The sequence below is a fragment of the Chinchilla lanigera genome, unplaced genomic scaffold (assembly GCF_000276665.1).
Source record: "Chinchilla lanigera isolate Chin_1 unplaced genomic scaffold, ChiLan1.0 scaffold00079, whole genome shotgun sequence".
In the NCBI taxonomy this organism is placed as follows: domain Eukaryota; kingdom Metazoa; phylum Chordata; class Mammalia; order Rodentia; family Chinchillidae; genus Chinchilla; species Chinchilla lanigera.
The window spans coordinates 10,156,131-10,175,809 of record NW_004955480.1 but is presented as its reverse complement, the minus strand read 5'-3'; the positions used below and the strand labels follow the sequence as shown (position 1 = coordinate 10,175,809).

Here is a 19,679-nt window from a genome sequence, read left to right as displayed (position 1 = left end):
GTTCTGTGAGCTGTGTGCCTGAGCCCTGAGTCTTACAAAAATAGGATCATGAGAAAAGGCAACAGGTGAGGCTGATCCTGGAAGCGCCTATATTTTAGGAGTGGGAGGTAAGCAAGAAAGAAGGAAGGTACAGTATTAATATTTTACGGTAATGTGTATCACTGTATTTCAATATTTTGGTGCAGATATATCTGGATTAAAATCGTACTATGTTTTGGAATAAACCATCTAGAACCTTAAGAAATCAACAATACTATTAAACAAAAACCTAAGCAACCATTATATCTACTAAGCGGTGATATTAGTACAATCTTTTAGTTTAAGAAACATAAAAGTACATTTTGGTGGGGGTGGCACTAAAAATCTGCCTTTTATAATAAAAAATGTTCCTTGTTTTGGTATACCCAAAGTAAAAGGGATACTAGATCAAAAACAATATTACAGTAAGTATTCACAGTGATGGAATTAGGTTACCCCCACAGCTTAATATGTAGAAAAAGTACCTTTGTGTCTTCAGGCTCAGTTTCAGAGCACTGTCTCTGCGCTGTTTCTATTCTGGAATCCAGGACATCTGGATTATCATCTGTAAATCAATTTGGACAGAATCACAAAACAATAAAAGCTAAATGAAAAATGAAATGCACTGTTCTATTTTAAGACAGTTTGAGGCTTCTTTTTTAGTCCTGCAATAAAGTAAAGTCAAAGTTATTTTAAAAGTATTTAAAATGTCCTATGATTTGGGCAACAAACTTGGGCCTTTGGCTTGGGCAAAGTAAAAAAAAATACAACATTAAAAAATCCCCAAGTGTTAACACGATACCAACAAGGCAGGGCTTGGTGACAGACTCATTTCCTGAGTAAGGGATCAGCGAGAAGGCAGAGCTTGGTTGGTACTGAGACTGCAGGCTTTGGAATCAGATTTGCTTGGTGGAAGTAAAGTCGTAATCACTCAGAACCTTAAATTCTCTACTTAATTAAATGGCAGTAACACCTTATTTATAGGATTACTGCAAAGATAAACTGGCAATGTATGGAATGTATCATGGGTATTACTCTAATAGAATACAAACAATAAATTACTACAAAGTAATCTTATGCTCTTAACTAAAATTAAGAGGAAATATTTAGGAACCCATTCTTTGCTATATATTAACTCAACAAGTATTAATTTCTACTTTGTGTCAGGTAGAAAGTACCCTACTCTGTTCACTAATGGTAGCTACTGAAATTTAAAATTAAAAACAATTAAAATTTTATTCTTTCATTCATACTAATAACATTCAAGTGCTCAGTTGAAATACCCAGTTCATCTTCTGAGGAAGGGGAGTGCTTCTTTGCCATTCTTTTAGGGATATGCCTCTGTTCTTCTTCAACCTGGAATTAAGAATAACCACATTAAAGGCGTCCGAATCTACACCAAGGTGGCATATAACATCTAAACGTAAAACTCTTTGAAATAAACTGTTACATAAATTAAAAAAAATCTCAAATAACATTGTCTACATCCAGACTTAGATAAGACTAATTTTCTAAACTTGAGTTTTTTTCTGGATTGAATGTAAATCCTTACAAAAACCCAAATCTGTATCTAGTTACATACTGCATTTCCTGGTTTTTTTTTTGGTTTTGGTTTTTTTCCGGTAACAGGAATCAAACTCACGACCTCGTGCTTGCCAGGCAAGTGCTGTGCCGCTCAGCTAAATCCCCAGCCCCCTACATACTGCATTTCAACAATTCTGAAATATATGCTTAAAAAATTTTTTTTCCCCTCATCTCTGAAGTCAGGTTGGGCCTTACATTGACGGCATATTATAATTAGTAGAGTTTTTCTGCTCTTTTAGTGGCCCACTAAAAGTGGGCTTCTTATACTTATTGAGAAATAGGTACATGAAAACACATTTTAGACATACAATGTAAACATTTCCAAATAATCTTGGGACCTGCCAAATTACCTAAATATTACCACAGCATAAGCAAGTAAAAGTGCAGAACTCTTAACACATCCACTGAATACTTCATTTATATAAAAAGATAAAGCCTTTTTGAAGCTTCTTTTTGTGTTCAGCTGAAAACACTACTTATGAAACATGAAATGCTTGAGCTTATTATGAAAACATACCTCTTTAGGGCTTGCTTCAATACTGTGACTTCTTATAGTTTCCGAGTTGCCATTTCTATCACTGGATATCTCTGAGTAGCAAATTTAACAAAGAAAACATGTCTTAAAATACTGTTTTTTTTAGTAGTGGAAATCAAACTCAGGACCTTGCACTTACCAGACAGGTGCTATGCTGCTGAGCTATATCCTCAGCTCTTAAATACTCTTAAAATGTTTTTTTATTCTTCTTCTTATTATTATTATTAGTTTTTAGTTGTGTGTGTGGGAAAAAGCGGATGTAGTAGTTCTACCGAGTACCAGTTATGTATGAGGCGCTGCGGCACAGTTAACAAATGATTTTGGATGGGATCTTTCCACCAATGCTGTCAGGTAAGTTCTAGTTTTTGCTATTGGTAGACGTGAGTAAATGGGATTCAATATGAGGAGTAATGTGTCCAGGACTACACACTGGATTTTACACTCAGACTTTGAGGCCACTCCCTTGAGCTTGTGTAGCATCCCTATATTAAGAAATATCTGAGGAAAGCAAATACAAGAAGAAAATAAAGTACTTCTACTCGTGATAAAAAATAAAGAAATTTGTGAGGAAAATGAAGACGTACTGTTTTGCAGTCATCAGACCAGTGAATGTTCAGCAATCTAAAATACCAAGTATAGAAGAGTGACAACTGCCACTTGGAGACAACTGGACACATCCAGGAACACTGGAGAGCTGCCTGTAACTCAGCAATTCCACCCTAGAGATCCAGCTACACTGTACATGATCTGTGAGACAGGTACAGGAGCATGCAAAGAAACACTCTTTGTAATTAGGAAAAATTGAAAAACACCTAAATAGCCACCAAAAAAATCAAGGAAAAAAGTAACTGATGTATTTACATAATGGAATACTAACTAGCCATTATTATTATGACTGTATGGTGCTGGGATCAAACCCAGGGTCTTAGGCATGCTGGACAAGTGCTCCACCACTAAGTTACACGCCCAGCCCCAAACTAGCAATTAAGAGTTACACAAATCAATCAGACAAAATCTAAGAATATTCCTCATGAGCAACTACAGTGGAGATATTTTATATAATGTGGTACTGTCCACCTAAACAAGGCAATATATGCTACATATTGTTTATGAACCTAGCAATTGTATCTACTGACTGCAGAATTCCCTTTGGAGTATGGTGAAAGGGAAAGAGATTGAGATTGGGAAGGGGTATTATGCAATCCGAGTATATCTGCAACATTTTCTGTGTGAATCAATATGCTGAACTTTAAGATATGATTAAATTAGGCAATGGGTACATGAGTTGATAATTACCACTATTCTACTTTTGTTTTAAACATGATCTATTATAATAGGTGTATGATGAATGGAGAATCAACAAAATCATTAGGAACCAGCAAAATCCTACATTCTGGCTAGAGTTGGTGGCCCATACAGGCTGCACAGAATAAGACCTCACCCCTGGGAGAAGACCCACAAAAGGAGATGACCTTGATCTGCTACCATATTGAACCTACCTGTCAGAAGTGAACAAATATTCAGTTGAGTATTAGCACAGAATTTCTAGACTGACGGTACAAGCCACAGGGGACTATGCATTTTGTACTCACATGGGACTGCTGAGTCCACTGTGACACTCCTGGAGAAGTTCTAGCACCTATTTCAAGCAAGGTGCCATTTTTCAGCTGGAGAGCTCGGAACAAGTCATCTGATCTCTACAAACCTCACTTTCCTCAACTATAGATGTGATGCTTAACACTTCACTAGATTGTATGAATTAGTTGAGAGATCTATGAAATAATTAACACAGACGGCCTTCAAAAAATGTTAATTAATATTAAAATTATTACTAAGGAATTCATTAACTTACCTCCTTTGTTGCAAGATTTATTAGGAATTTCTTCATCTGTTTGTGAGCCAGAGTTCTCAACCTAAATATACAATATAAAGAGTAACTTATGGATTAAGTTTCTCACAGAAACTTAAAGGTGGAGGGGGGAGGGAAACACTGCCTTTGTGAAAAAATTTCAGCGTAATCCCTCAATGCTTATTCTTATCTTTAAAACGGAGATAACAGATTTCTTACTTGCAAAAAGTAAGAAATATGAGGCACATTTTCTGATTTTTGCGAATTCTTTTCTGATCCAAAGAATTCTCATGATTTTCTTTCTTCCAAAACTCTTCAAGGATTTTGTCATAAGACTACCTGTCTGCAACAGGGCGTGGAGGTGCATGCCTGTCATTCCAGCACTCAGGAGGCTGAGGCAGGAGGATTGTTGCAAATTCGAGACCAGCCTGGGCTACAAAGTGAGCTCAAGGCCGGCCTGAACTGCATAGTGAGACCCTGTCTCCGAAAGGCAAAACAAAACAAAACAAGACTACTTGTCTGGCAAATTATGTCTACCGCTGTTTTATTTATTTTAAATGGAAGGGGAACAGTTTAAAATACCCTACAGAACTCTAAGTCCCAGCTGCAGAACTCAGTGCCTGTTTGCGGATCTGCCCTTGAGGTAAGTGGCTGGTGGCAATGCAGGGTGAGACAGGAGCGAACACATGCTGGCTGACAGCAAAGACTGCAGCCCATCTACACCTCTGTAACTCCCACATAGCAGACCTGAACCATGCCAGGCGGGGCTTTTCTCTCCCTTCGTCCCCAGCACAAAGCATACATATAAGCTTCAAGCTATAAAACAGTGGTTCAGTGGTGAGGTTGCCATTAGGATCTCACAGTGGTGATAGTCACCAAAGATCTCCCAGCTCTAAGGGCACTGAAGAGAATGTGGCTGTCTGTGATTTGCAACGGTTTTACAAAGTGTTCACCCTTCAGCCGGGGGTGGTGGTGCATGCCTGTAATCCTAGCACTCGAGAGGCTGAGGCAGAAGGATCCTTGCAAGTTCGAGACTAACCTGGGCTACAAAGTGAGCTCAAGGCCAGCCTGGACTGCATAGGCAGACCCTGTGTCAAAAAAAAAGACCATATGGGAAAAGAGAAGGGAAAGAAGGAGAAAGTTTGTATATATGTATATGCAGGATAGTTAACACGGGTGTTCTACTGTCCTGTATTTCCTTGCTGAAAGAAACTGTCAGTGAGGCATTGGTTGATTAGCTTTGTATGTCTATATGTGTTTTCATGAGAAACTACATTGAAGATATCAATATGTAATACAATAAGCATTGTTAATTCCCTACCACTCTGTTTGTAACTCTGTAATGTCTGTACTGATCCTTTGCTATTTTGTAAAACGTTGTCGATCTGTTAGTATTTTCCTCCTTTTATTTCTAAAAAAAAAAAAGACCAAAAAAAAACAAAAAAAAAAGGTTCAACCCTGGTCCTATGTTAGGTTCCCCATAAATACAGTCAGTTAAGGAAAAGGAAAAAAAAAAAAAAAGAAGAAAATCCAGTTTTTTCAGCATGGAAAGGATTATGAGAACTACATGTTGGGAAGTTATGTATATATAGTAGTTATGGTTCAGTGTCTTTAGACAAGCTTTACAAAGCATAAAGTGAACTTTAACTTTCAAACTATTTTGTCTACAGCACCAGGACAATTTCAGACATTAGAATCCACTTTTTAATTCTATTATAATAATAAAACCAGACAGTCCAGAGTTCATCAGTAAGACAGTAGATATGGAGAAAGGCAAGTAAACAGTGCTGCCACTGTTTGGAGGGAAGGAGGAGCACACACACCAACCACCTTCTGATTCCTAATGGGATGCAGGCAGCCTCTGTACTGCATGTCTCCTCCCCTCCAACAAAACTTTATCGACACCACCCAAATCGCAGCCAGGACAGTTACTTACATTTAGGGATTCATTCAGCAATGGAGGTTTTCTCTGTAGTTCAGCTGTTCAAAACCAAAATCAGACATAAGGAAACAATATTGGTTTTCGATTACACAGAAAACAATGCAAAGACTTTTAGGGTAGTTAAATAAGATCATGTCACTAAGTGGGCCTTCGTGAATCATAAAACTCTGGCCAATTATTTCTTACAATCTGTGTTCCATCTACTACCAGAAAAACAATGGAAATGAACGTTGCCTGCATTTGTGTAATAATGGCAGTGGTCCATTAAGTTGCTACAGTGATTTAACTTTTTTGGTGATCTGGAGTTTAGAGTAATGCGGAAGACCTTAATGTAACTGTTAAGCTGCAGTGTAACCCTGGTTCATTTAAAAATAATGCCATCAAATGAAAAGTTAGATCCTATCCCCTCAAACAGCAATAGTCTGTTTATAGTCCCTGGAAACTTGAAGTACAAAGTCTACTGCTTCTACTCAACAGTGACAGAACACACATATTTCTTTTAAACAACTTCCTTTTACGTAAATAGATCTCTTATTGAATTGTACCTAAACACACCAAACCAGCCTAAAATATAACAGGGGAACAAAGGACTTTAGAATTCAAAAATGTTACCTCCTTGACAATTAACAAGTGAGATGTTATTTGAACTGTGAAAAACATGCCCCATGGTACACTTTAACTAATGTATCTTAGACTGCTTAGTCATCCTGGGCATGAATGACTTAGCGGGTGTTGGTGTGATCTTCCGAGACTGGCTGGTATCTCTACTGAGTGGTACACTGTTTACAAGGCTCCTGAGGCCACTTCAGCTAATTTTTTCTAAGAAGGTCCCCAACTGCTGCTGCTCCCACCTCCCCATGTAGTGGTTGTGGGAGTGTTATACATGAATTAGTTCTCTGATCTAAATGTTTCCACATCTACTGCCCCTTACACATCTGCTCGCACAATTCAGGCAATGACTTCTTTTCATCAATCACTGCAATCTTGATTTCCCCAGTTCTTACAAGTGCCTGGCTTGTTCTGTCATGGGAATAATTTAAAGATCCGAGCTGAGTACAGCAGACAATACAGCTGCGACCCCAGAACCTTCCCCCAGAGCCTAGACTTTGGTCCAGGACAACATGTTCTAAAAACAAAGCACCTGCCTTAATTTCAGTCAACCAGCAAGCTACATTTCTCCAGCCGAAGAACTAGTTTAGGGCAGACACACACACGAGCTCTAATTCAGAGTAAGTCTTAGGATTTGGGCCACAAAGAAGACAAAGCTATCTTCCTAGAGGCATGAATGAGAGAGAAAGTAATGACTTCTGTGGAAGGATGAGACAAGAAACTAAGTTCCTACCAGATGTGCCGGTGGGGATACCAGGTTGCTCTTGGATTATCATTTGTCTTTTTGGTTTTGTGAGCTAATAAATTATTTTTAAGTAATATGCATTTGTAGGGATTTGGTCATTTATTACCAAATCACTTTGACTGCTACAGCTGACATGCAGAGAAATTCAACACTGTTTAAAAGAAAGGAGATCTGGTTTAAGTTTGGTCATATGTTCTTTAAGTGTTTAGTCCTGCTTTTCTTTCTCTTTCCTTTGGGGCTGAGGGTTGAACCAGGGCCTTTGCACAGAATGCAGACAATCCACCACTGGGCTAGTTCTCCCAGCAGAACTTTTTCCTTCAATATATGAATCAGAAGAAAATATGTCACAATGATTAAAGTACAAACGAGAAATCATTCTCGATTGTCACAATTCCTCTAGCTCCCCTGCAAGCTCCTGAGGCTTCCACCAAGTGATCCACAAGGGCTCCACCAGTGTCACATTATTGCTAAGACGTTATCTGGTTTATGAACTTAAGAGCGCACAGTGGGGTTTTCCAGAGGCACGAGATGCATCCACAATAACTGAACAGTTTACTAAATTATAACCATAAATCTGTGAGGGACGTTCTTCTCATACTTCCATCAGAAAAGCACAATGACAGAGTAAGTGTGGAAACGGATACACAAGAAATCAGTTGTTTTCTATTAGGCCTGACTTACACAATGTTTTTCTCACTAAATTTTGTTCTTTCGGGAAATCTAGTTATTTTCCAATTAAAAAGGGTTAAATTATACTGAGTTAGTTATACTGAGTTAATACTTGTCAGTCAGTTTTAATACCTTCTTTGGTAAATGTCAACAGGTATAATTCACACAGTGAAAGCTCTCTGGGGGCTTCAGTGCTTTTCAGAGTGTAAAGTGGTCCGGAACCACAACGCAGAGAGCTGCCAGCCTGCTCCTTTCTGACGCTGAGGCTCTGCTGCACACGCACCCTGGCAGCTGCCAACGGACAGTGCTCCCTAGAGCCCGAGAAGAGGCCATGTGGGCTGAGACGAGCTCTAGTGCTGGCACTGGGCAAAGCAGAGTTCCCAGGCAGAGCCCGCGGGGTGACAGGCACAGTGGGAGCTGCAGGCCACCCTCTCCAAACGTGCTGCAAAGGCCCCGGATGGGCAGGACAGGAAGGGCATGGAAAGACATTTGCGACAGCAAGTATTTGCTCTGCTTTCCTTTTTCTAAATACTTTTTGTTACTTAGAGATATCAAATTCAAGTAATTACCTTATAGCGTATATAACTGACATCTAACGGAAGCTAAAAATGGCATTTAATATAAGCTAACAATGAGAGTAAAGAATTCCCTTTAATCTACCTAAAAAAGTGAGCAGCTAGCCAGGCACAGCAGTGCACACCTGTAATCTCAGCTACCAAGAAAACTAAGGCAAGAGAGTAACAAGTACGAGGCCAGCCTGGGCAACTCAGTGACAATTTGTCTCAAAACATTTTTGAAAGGATTGAGCGTAGCTCACTGGGAGAGTGCTTGCCCAACATGCACAAGGCCCTAGGTTCAATCCAATCCACAATGTAGGAAAAAAGTGAGATAAAAATTCATAGTCTGTGTTTGACAAATCAGGTATTGGTTTTTATGTTTTTACTTTTTATTTATTTATTTATTTATTTTTGGTTTTTCTCCGGTACCGGGAACCAAATTCACGACCTTGCGCTTGCCAGGCAGGCGCTTTTGCCGCTGAGCTAAATCCCCAGCCCCTAGGTATTGGTTTTAAGCTGCAACGAAAGGTTAAAACATATGCAACACCAAAACGTGAACGAGCATTGAAAGGAGCTTACCCATTCCACTTGGCTTTCCCTCACACTCACTTTCTCGTACTGCGAGCATTTCATGATTTTTTTCTTCCTCTGAAGGCACGAATGTCTAAAAATTCCAAAGCACCATAAAAATAAGTTAATTACGGTTTTTACAACAAGGAGGCAAGACTAGCCACAAGTTGAATTAGAAAAACAACTCCAGCATCTTGAAATAATATACAAATCTTCTTTCAAGCTCATATAAAACTGAAAAATGAAGACATTACCCTTTAAAAACAAAACAAATCTAAAAAAGAAAGCGCAACCCAATCTTATGTTTCATCCTTCAGTGGTTTTCATATGACTTTAAAAGTAAATAGCATGATACATCGCCCTTCCTCTAGGCCCTGTTCCGCCAGGCTCTATCTCACCACCGGGCCCTGTGAGTGGCTCGAGGCTCGGGGGCACATTCCACCCTTGAGTCCAGGACACACACCCTCTTGCCTGGCTGGTTTTCTTGCCTTTTGCTTCTGATAGGCTCTCACTCTTTCGGAATCCCACTCAAGTGCTCCTGTGCAAGCCCTCCTGTCTTTCCACCACCACTCTCTTTGGGCAAGCTGTGCCACCTTCTGCATTGCTCACGACCCCCTGGTGCACTGAAACCTTGTGTTCTTGTCAGCCACATTCAACTTTAAGCAGAGCAATGCCAGGACCTAATTTCTGTTTTTGAAGACACCCTGAACGGCTGTGAACCACAGACTAGGAGGGGATGGAAACTGTGACAGGAGCTACTGAAGTATGGCTTCAACCAAGATGGTGGTTATAAAAATGAATGAGCTCCTGTTGTACTTTGAGAACGGAATCTGTAAGAATCAGCAACGGATCAAACATAGGTGACACCCATGTTCAGGAATGGAAGTGATGGCCCTATTTACTGAGATTATTGAGGTTCTCAGCTTTCCCTCCCCACAGGATGTGGCAATAACAGTACTATCAGAAGTACAATGAAAACAGGAGCAGTACACTGTGTATGTGTGTGTGCCTGTCTGTCTCTCAGTCATGAAATGGTATACACCCACTGGCAGTTCAGCATAACCGAATTATCAACCATACCTTGGTTTTCAAGTTGGCTGTCAGTTCTGAATCTTCTGAAACCTCTGGAGACTTCGCATTGCCTAGTGAAATTCAAACCATTACAATATGAAGGATAATTTCAGAATTTAACTGTAAAATACATTCTAAGTCAAAAAGAAACAGAATGTTGTTATCTGGCAGACCACTCTACCTTTCCTTGCTTGTTCATTTTACTATAAAGAACAATAAAAAGGACCATGTTGTGCGAAAGAGATCTGGATACAAGGCAGGAGGCATTTACTCATTTTGGGGGAGTGAAATTGTTTCTTGTTTGCACAGCAAGATGACTGCACAGAAAAGACATAATTAGGGAGGCATCTTATTCCCTGGTAGTATTCTGCAGTCATTTCCATCAGGTTTGTCCCTAAAACAATATTCTGAGTCACTGAGGCACATTCTCAATAAAGAAGGTGATTTATGAACTGATTCACTTTACTTGTTTCATGCTGACAAAGCAAAATCAAATATAAAGTTAAAAAATTGAGAGGCAGGCAAAAGGTCAATGGGATTTTCTCAAGCGGAGACTCGGCTTTACCCCGGTCCTGCTTCTTTCCTTCTCTCTTGTGCCTCTGCAGCAGCGGTTTCTGCTGTTTCCCTCGCCTACCCCACATGTAAGGCACCAAAGTGAAGCCTTCCTTCATCTAAGAGCAGGCAGGATTTCCCCTGTTAAAAGCCCTTCTATTTTTGCTCTTCCGGGGAAAAGCGGAGGGGGAGTAACAGACTGCAGCAGTGACTGTGTCATAAAACTTTCGGTGCATTCAACTTTCGCTCGGCTAAATTCAAAGGAAAATTTTTAAGTTACTCATTCCATTCCTTAGAACATTTCTCAATGTCTCCTTTTTCAGTCCCTGTAATGAACAGGACTAAACCTGCTGGCCTCAACTTCCGGAGTCTAGGTTAGACAATAACTAAGGTCAGTTCGAGTCTAAAAGCCCAAGACACTACAGCTGGAGTGGAAAAGAAGTGAACACTCCTGACCCCTTCACGTCTAGCCCATGTGCGTCCTTTCAGTTCCCATCCCATTCTATGCACTGGTCACACTACAGTGTCCCTACAACTTGCGTGCAGTACACAACTATTTCTAAAAGACTGGCATTCGATGGAATCTGAATTTGTCAGGAGGGAATTCCTATCTCTTTCAAACATACTCTAAACCAGAAATAAACTCAATCTACTTGAACAGTAAACTCCGTTAAAAAAACAAATTAGGGACTGCAGGTGTAAGTCAGCCGCAGAGCACCTGCCTAACACGTACGAAGCTCTAGGTTTGATCCCAGCACGCACAAAGGAACCCCATGTGCACCCTGACTAGAAGTAGCAAGCTGACTGAACTTACACCTATTACAAAATGTACAATAAACTGAATAAACTTTGGAGTGACTTTTGCTTTCATAGTATTACCCCCCCAATTCTCTCCATTTTCTACAACAGAAAAAAGGCTCCCACTTTTTCTAGGAGGCCCTCAAATGCTGTACACGTTATTTAAATTTTCTGACCCTATTTTCTCCTTGAGAAAATGAGAGTTATTGAGAGCGTGCTCATCTCCTACAGCTGCAGTGAGTACTCTTCCTTTTGACTGACAGGACACCTGAGGACCAGAGGTGGGGATGAGCTTGTGCAGCCTCGGGTTTGACCCCCCGAAATACCACCACCACACAGTGCAGAACTCTCTGCGGTAAGTAGCGCACAGCTGGCTTACCACGTCTCAGCCTTCTCTTCTTCTCTGACACGAGTGAAACAAATCTAAAGGTTTAAATGTAAGTCTTTTTTGGAGAAGCTCAACTGTTATGGTTTATCAGTAACGGGGTGGTTCAGTGGTAGAATCCTCAACTGTTACAGTTGCTATCTTGATGTCCCTCTGAAGCCTCATGCCATCCTGAGCAGTACCTTCGGAAGATGACTGGATTCGGGGGCACTGTAGCTGACCTGCCGGTAGGAGGGGCGCCCGGCCGGAAGAGGCGTCACTGCGGGTGTGATCAGGAAGGCTGCTTCCTGTCCCTGCTCCTCCCTTCAACCCTGTGCTTCCTGGGGGCCATGCCTGAGCAGCTCTCCTCCGCCTCACTGCTCTGCCTTGCAGCCAGCCGGCTACGGGCTGAAATGTGAGCCCAAATAATCCTGCTCTTCCTTCACTTGCAGGTGTTAAATATTCCATCATGTTATATAAAAGAAAAAAATTATACTCCTCTATCATGAAACCAACAGCATCTATGAAGGTAGTTTTAAATAAACGCTCATACAATTGCCTTTGTAAAAAGCTAAAACGATTAGAAAGATTACCTGTGTCACAACAATTCTGTTCAGCACGCACAGTGTCCTCAAGGCCGCTTTCCCTGGGCAGTGATGTCCTCGTGCTGCGCCCCTGCTCCGTTTCCTCGGCACATGCGGCATCACCAGTCTGTTGGCTAGCGTGGTCACTCTCTGTAGTCACGTCTCCCTCGATTCCCACAGCCGACTGAGTGACCTGGTAGGCAGCTGGAAGGACCGCCGAGCGGGCAGGAGCAAGTTCTGACTCTTGGCCTGTAACAACTTTGGTGGCAGTGGTTTTCAAGTTGTCCTCAGGACCTTGCTGGTCAGAGGCAGGAGAGGAGTACTCTGCAGCAGTGTCTCTGACGGGTGGCATGTCATCAGCTTTTTTAGCACCGGTATTCACTGCTGCCAAAGAGTGAGTGCTCACAGAAAGGCCCTCATCTGGCTGCCCACACGTCTGCTCTGGTCTGTGCAGTTGGGCGGATGAGGCAGCACTCCTCTCTGTGCCCCTTCCTGCTGGACAATGGGCCATACCACTACCCTCTGCCATCTCGGCCTCTGGACGTTTGTCCTCAGTCTGAACGGTACTCAAAGACACACTTTTGTTTTCTGCATCTGGGAGATGCACGGAGCTCTGGTTTTGTCTTTCCGCTGAGAAAGGGTGCTGCCCAGGGCAGCCCTTGCCGTGCTTCTCCCCGTCATCAGCACACTCGGCACTTGGCTGGCCCGCTGAAGGTTCACAGACCGGCAGCCGGTCACGCCCTTCCTCAGTGCTCACTGCCAGCACGGCGCCCCCTTTCTGGTCTCCTGCCATCAGCCCAGGGCACTGACTGTTATTGTCAGCAATTAGGCTGGGCATGGGGATCTCACACTTGCTCCCTCTTGCCACCGACAGCTCATTGCCTCCTTCGGGGTTGTCTGCAGCAGGCTGAGTCTCTCTGCGCCGGTCCAGGCTGGCTCCCATCAGCACACACTCCGCTGTACTAGTGGAGATGATTGCAGCATCGCTGGAGTCTTCCATCCTTGCGGTGCTGGCTTGGCCTTCATCCAGGGGGACAGCACCAACCATGACTGCTTCACGCCCTTCAGAAGTGCTCGTGGAAATCATGGCAGTGTCATTTGTCTCTTCTGCTGCTGTGCCCAAAGGGCAGACGACCTCCTGAGGGACAGCACTGGACACAGAGCCCTCACAGTCTTCCACCGAGCTTGTTGAGATAACAGCACTTCCGTCTGTAACAGACTGTGTGTTTTCACTTACCCCAGAAACGGAGGCCTCGCAGTCTTCCGCTATGCTGGTGGAAATGAGAGCACATTCATCCTTCTCCTCCTTGCTGGTTGAGGCAAGAGGACTTTCAACTTCTGCAGGAGCACTAGGCATAGGCACCTCGAAGTCCTCAGTGCTTACCAAGACGGGGCCTTTAGCTCTTTCCTCAACCACTGCAACTGGCTGCTGACTTTCAGCACATGTGATGGTCACTGCACTGGAAATAGGCACTTCGCACTCTTCCCCTATGCTTGTGGAAATCATGGCACACTCGTCTTTTTCCTCGCATCTGCTAGCAGGAAGTTGGCTTGCATCACCTGAAACTGCACTGGGTGTGGGGACCTCAAATTCCTCCATGCTTACCCTGGTGCCTTCCATGTTTTCTTCCTTTCTCAGGGTACTTGAATGGCCTTCTCCTCCCTCTATAACCGTGCTCCCCTGCGGGGCGTGATCATTCGATGTACTGGTGGAAATCATCACACCTTTGCCTTGACTTTTCCCGTCAGGTAGGCTGTCTTGGTTGGAAATACCATTACTGACTGTCGTAGCCATGAGGTCATCACACTCTTCATGTTCTACAGAGGTGATGATGCCTTCATCTTCTTTTTCACTGGGTGATGTATGATCAACATCACATTCCAGGGCGGCACCAGATACAGGAACATCGTAACTGCCCTCCACCAGGCCAGTGGAAATGGTGGCATCTTCAGCCTTTTCCTTCCTAGTGAGTTGACTGCCACTTTGATCAGAAGCTGCGCTTGTCATGGGACCCTCACAACCCCCTGCAACTGGTGCCACTTCGCTCTTTCCTGCAATTGCGCTGGTCACACTACTTTCTACGATCCCTTTGGCGCTGGAGCAGATCTCCGTCTCTTTGATTTCTTTCTCTGCAGCACTCACACTATCAATGTTACTTTCATTTGCATTCAGGAGGGCAGCCCCAGCCTCAGTGTCCACGTGGTCTGCTGTGAGACCAGCCTGACCGTCCCCTTCTGCGCTTTCACAAATCACCACCCCTTCACTTTCTTCGCCTATCATACCTGAGCAAGTTGAAGCCTGTCCAATTTCATTTCCTCTCCCAGTACTAGTTACGACGCCTTCCCCCTCATCATCCTCCTCCTTTGCGCCTGTGCTCGTCACAATGCCTTCATCATCGCAGGGGCCAGCAGCGACCACGGGGGTATTAGTGACTTCTTTGGCCACCGTGCTGGCCATCGCACTCTCTCCACTCCCTTCTGTTTCAGAACTTATCAGGCAGCCCTCACTGCTGTCTTCCGAGCCTGTGCAGCTCGCCGGCCCCTCCCCGTCCTCCTCCATTATGCCTGTGCTAGTGACTGCGCTCTCGCCTTCCGCACCATCGATCACGGAACCACTGCCCTCCTGGTCGGCACTTGTACCAGGGGGTGCGTCATCACCTATCAGGACCACCTCGGCCCCTGGGGCTATGCGCTCCTCCCCAGGCCCTGCTCCTGTTACAGAGCAGATAGCAAAGTTATCACTTCTGCCTTCTGCTCCCGTACATGTCACGGTGCCTTCTGTCTCTTTTTTGGGGCCCATTCTTGTCCTGTCTCCCTGGGTTCTATCAACCTCTTCACCGCTCATGGACCCTGTCCTTATTTCTGTCCCAGCACTTGTAACTGCTCCGTCGCTTTCAACCTCACTAACAGAAGTACCAGTCCCTTCAGCTATTTCTGAGTCCCTGCTTGAAGAACCATCACATTTGCCCTCAGAGCCCGCGCTGGTCACTGCGTCATCTTTTTCTTCAGACACAACGCTGTTCACACTGGCTTCCACTGCACCTATGTGAGTAGCTGTGGCGCCTGCGGCTCCATCTTCCGATTCAGCCGCGGTACACTCTGCACTTTCACCTTCCTTGGTGCTTGTGAGGAGAGTTTCACTGTCAGCAAACCCTTCAGTGACAATACCCCCACCCTCTTCAGCTGCAGCAAAAACGGTGCACTCACTGGCTTCTGCCCCAGCCTGGAGGGGATTGCTTATGGTGCACGCACCCGGCGTGACGCCTTCGTCTGCCTCGATGCTGGTGCATGGCAGAGCCATTCCACTCTCTGCTGTTTCTGAAGAGGTAGTGGTGGCATCTCCACCCTTTCCTGGGTTTAAAGCGATGCCTTGGTCCTTCCCTTCAGTGCTAGTGGGAACGGAAGCCTTTTCTGCTCTATCAAACCCAGCTACTCCACTCCTTCGTTGCAAAATGGAGGGTGCAGCATCACCATCACCACTGGTGTCTACTTCAGTGCTCTGGTTCCTTCTTTCTGCACCAGCTGCTATGTTTATTTCCCCTGGGCTACAACTATGCTTAAGATCGACAGTTTCCTCATTTCTGTCTGTAGCTCTAACTGTCTGCTTCACAGCGGGCTCTCCACTTAAGTCATTTTCCTTCTTTGTTGTATCCAGCAAGCCGTCTTTGCTAAGGCTGTTTTTCTCAGTCATGTCTGTGGACTTGCTAGCAAGAGGTGTATTCACTTTTCCATCGTCACCGTCCAGTGGTGTGGCCTGGTGGCCTTCTGGAACGTGACTTCTGCCAGCCACGCCTGCTTCCGCTGAGGAACCTTCACTACCTTCTTCGCTAGCACTTGTCCCAGGGACCTCTGATTTCTTAACAGTTAAGCTTTGGTTAGGGGGATCAGAGGGAGCCACAAAGGAGGTGCTGCCTACGCCCCCTTCTGAAACAGTTCTGTCAGTTACAGGAATTACATCTGAAGCATGAGGTTCATTCTGAGGCACAGCGTTCACTGAACTTAAGGTCAATGAGGCGTTTGTATCTGTGGAATGTTCAAGAGTAGCATCTCCTTGAGCAACACGCTCCTCAGTGGGTCTGGCTGTGCTTTTCAAGTCCTTCTGCAGCCTATCACTTTCCGAAGGGATATTAGGCAACAGTCTATGACTTATTTCCGAGTCTACATTCATTTCATGCGCTCCCTGTTGAATGAGCTCTTTCTCCCTGGGATTTGGTTTGGATACTGCACTTTGGATATGTACTTTCTTGGCCAAGGTGCTTTTATGGTCAGTATGCTTTTCTGAATTGCTACACACTCCTGTCCCACGGCCCGATTTACAGGCTGCAGCTGGTTTTGCATCTGTGGTGGAAGTTTTTAATTCATCCTTTAGAACTAGGGTAGCAGTTTTTTGTTTTGTGACATTTTCAGAGTCAATGTCTTGCTGAGAACTATTATTGCTGTTGTCTTGGGTTTTAGATACTTCAAATACATTTGCAACACCTGCTTCAGAATCAGTTTCCATTGGCTCCTGTTCAGGGATTGATGTATCACCACTTCTTTTTGATCTCTGAAGGGAGGAACTATTGGGAGTACCCGGAGTATTTGTTAATTTTTCTTCTCCTTTGGCCATTTCCTGTGACAGGCTTCCTCTTCGATTTTCACACAACCTTCTACTTAACTTCTTTTCTATAACTGAACCATTCCCTCTCAACTTTTCATGGTTACTGTCAGTTTCTTTACCATCTTTGTCCTCTGCTTTATTTTCTTCCTTCTTTTTCACGTCTTTACTACTATGCTTTACGCTTCTGCTTTTGTGCCCATCTGATAACTTCCTCTCAAGTCTGGAGGAGCTTGAATCCTTCTCGCCTTTATACTTCTCCTTTACCAATAATTTAGCTTTGTGACTGGAATCTTTCGGCACACTATGTGAAGAAGCAGCACTCTCTGATGCAGGTTCAACACCAGTTTCTTCTACAGGTTTGTCTTCAACTTTAGCCTTGCGCTGTTTTTCTGGGTCGTTTTCCTCTACGGTCTTTTCCTTCTCTGGTTTTGGAGCGGCCCCCTGTTTTGTGACACTTTCTTGTAACTCTGTTTCAGCAACTTTTAATTGTTTGCCTTGACCTTTTGATTTAGACTTCAACGTAAGTTTATCTTCCAACAAGCTCTTCGTTCTTCTCCTCTCCTTGTGAACAAGCTCTTCTGGCTTTAAATTGCTGTCTAAATTACTTGAGTCTGTATCACATTTATCTTCTGAATAACTTTCACTTCTTCGCTGTAACGTGGCAGCATGCTGCTTGCAACTCAGGGCATCTTTCTGAACCTTGGTGTCACTTGATCTTCTTGACTTGTGCTCTGCTTTAGTTTTTTCAGTTGACAAATGTCTCTCTTTTTTGTTGTTCTCCTTACGCACATTCTCATCTGTTTTTATGATATATTCAGAAACTGGCTTTCCATCTTTGCCTAAAACTGACAACTTCCTTTCATTCCTGTGTTTACTTTTTCGTTCAGCTTTCTCATCTGAGGAAGGCTTTGTTTGTTGACTTTGCTTCTGGGTATTTTCCTCTACTTTTAAACCTTTTTCAGCAGAGTGTGCTTCAGTCTCATCACCTGTTTTGTGTGTGCTGTCACCCTTATATTTATGTTTCGTAGACAGTTTTTCTTCTGACAGAGTTTTTTCTTTTTCAGGCTTCTCCTTGGAGGATTTTGCCTCTTTCTTAGGGAGGCTTTTCAAATGTGACACTTCAGAATCCTCTTTCTTTAGATGCTTTTCATTTTTTAGTGTGTTTTTCTGTTTCTGGGGTTCTTCTGTGCCTATTTCTGAGCGTTCCATTTGCCTTTTTCCATCTCTTGTGTCAGTTTCTTCCTGCGCCACTTCCATGACAACAGGGGTGGATGTCCGCCTTTTATGCTCTCTCTCTGCTTTGGATTCATTTTTGTTTTCCTCAGCAGAATGTAAGGACTCTGAAAGTCTCCGGGCAGGCTTACTTGGTTCGCTCTTTGCATGAGCATGCTTCAGTTCCTTTGAAGAACATGCCTTTTCCTTTTCACAGTGCTGTAAGAAAATAAAGGTTAAAATGAGAAATGCCCAAATCAATTTTTAGATCCAAATTTAATAGATGGAGCATTTAAAATGTCAATTTCTGGCACATAGGTGACACCTAACTTAATCTTTGGAAGGAACCTGTGCTAGGTTTTATTCATTTCTCCATATACATCAGGAAGCTGAAGTTCAGTGTGACCCCATAACTTGACACTTAGCAACAAGGAGCTGTGCTAGAAACAAGTTGAGATGAATGTGTTTTAGGTCCAGCACCATTCTCAGTACATTTTAGGCAGCTTTACAGAGCCTAACCTAGATTTTCCTCTGAGGTTCACCTTGCACTTGAAAAGCCTTCAAGTCTACAATGCTAGAGCCCCTAACGCCTGGTAGCCATAATAATATAAGCAGAAAGTATGACAGTCCAATGTCCTTTTTAAGTTAAATCCATACATGCTAATGAAAGTAATTTAAACATTTTACACTGAAATAAAGGTTTTTGATATTTATACTTAGAAACCAAAATTATTTAGAAACCCAGATAATTTAGAGTACTTGTACCATACTTTACCTATGAAGTTTCAAAGTACACAATAACTCACAGTAACACTATCATATATGTGACTACACTTACGCACTCAGAGGAAGGTGCAGAGACCATAAATTTGAACCTTCCTCTTCACCCCAGTTTGCCACTGAGTAGATTATTAATATTAATTAGCAGACACTGATTAAATCCACTTCATAAAAACTTGGTGACTACTTGCCATAATTATTCTCATTCAAATAATGGGCCAAAGACCTCTAGGCTTCTGGGTCAGCTTAACACTGCCACTTCTTAAATTTCAACATGAAGACTAACATGTAGTTCTATTGGTAAAGAAACCTAAACATGGCAACACCTTAACAAATACTTTAAATTTCTCAAAGAAAAAAGCAACAGGAGTTTCTATCAAACTAACCTTTACAACAAATAAATCTAAACAGTTAATGTGAATGTAATTTAATGAGATAATTTCTTACAACAATTTATCAAAAAAAATTTAAGTATGAATCTAACTTCTGATTATAGAAATTAAAAATATTTACTGGCCCACAGGAGGGGAAAAAAAAAATTTACTGGTTATAAACAATCATCAAATTACTAGCCCCTCCCTCTCTAAAATGTTAAGATGTTTCAGCTAAAGAACTGTAATATGGCTGTGTAAACAAGGAT

At 42.9% G+C, this 19,679-nt stretch overlaps 1 protein-coding gene across 1 annotated transcript in view; it reads right to left on the bottom strand.

Moving 5' to 3' along the window:
* The window catches only part of Bod1l1 (biorientation of chromosomes in cell division 1-like 1), a gene marked incomplete at its 5' end in the record, with an annotated part of 46,142 nt that overhangs the window by 13,385 nt on the left and 13,078 nt on the right, over positions 1-19,679 (bottom strand). Inside the window, 8 exon segments of the mRNA XM_013503319.1 lie at positions 504-583; positions 1,302-1,374; positions 2,120-2,190; positions 3,990-4,050; positions 5,923-5,966; positions 9,088-9,172; positions 10,159-10,220; positions 12,457-18,478. Coding sequence (XP_013358773.1) covers positions 504-583; positions 1,302-1,374; positions 2,120-2,190; positions 3,990-4,050; positions 5,923-5,966; positions 9,088-9,172; positions 10,159-10,220; positions 12,457-18,478 — 6,498 coding nt within the window.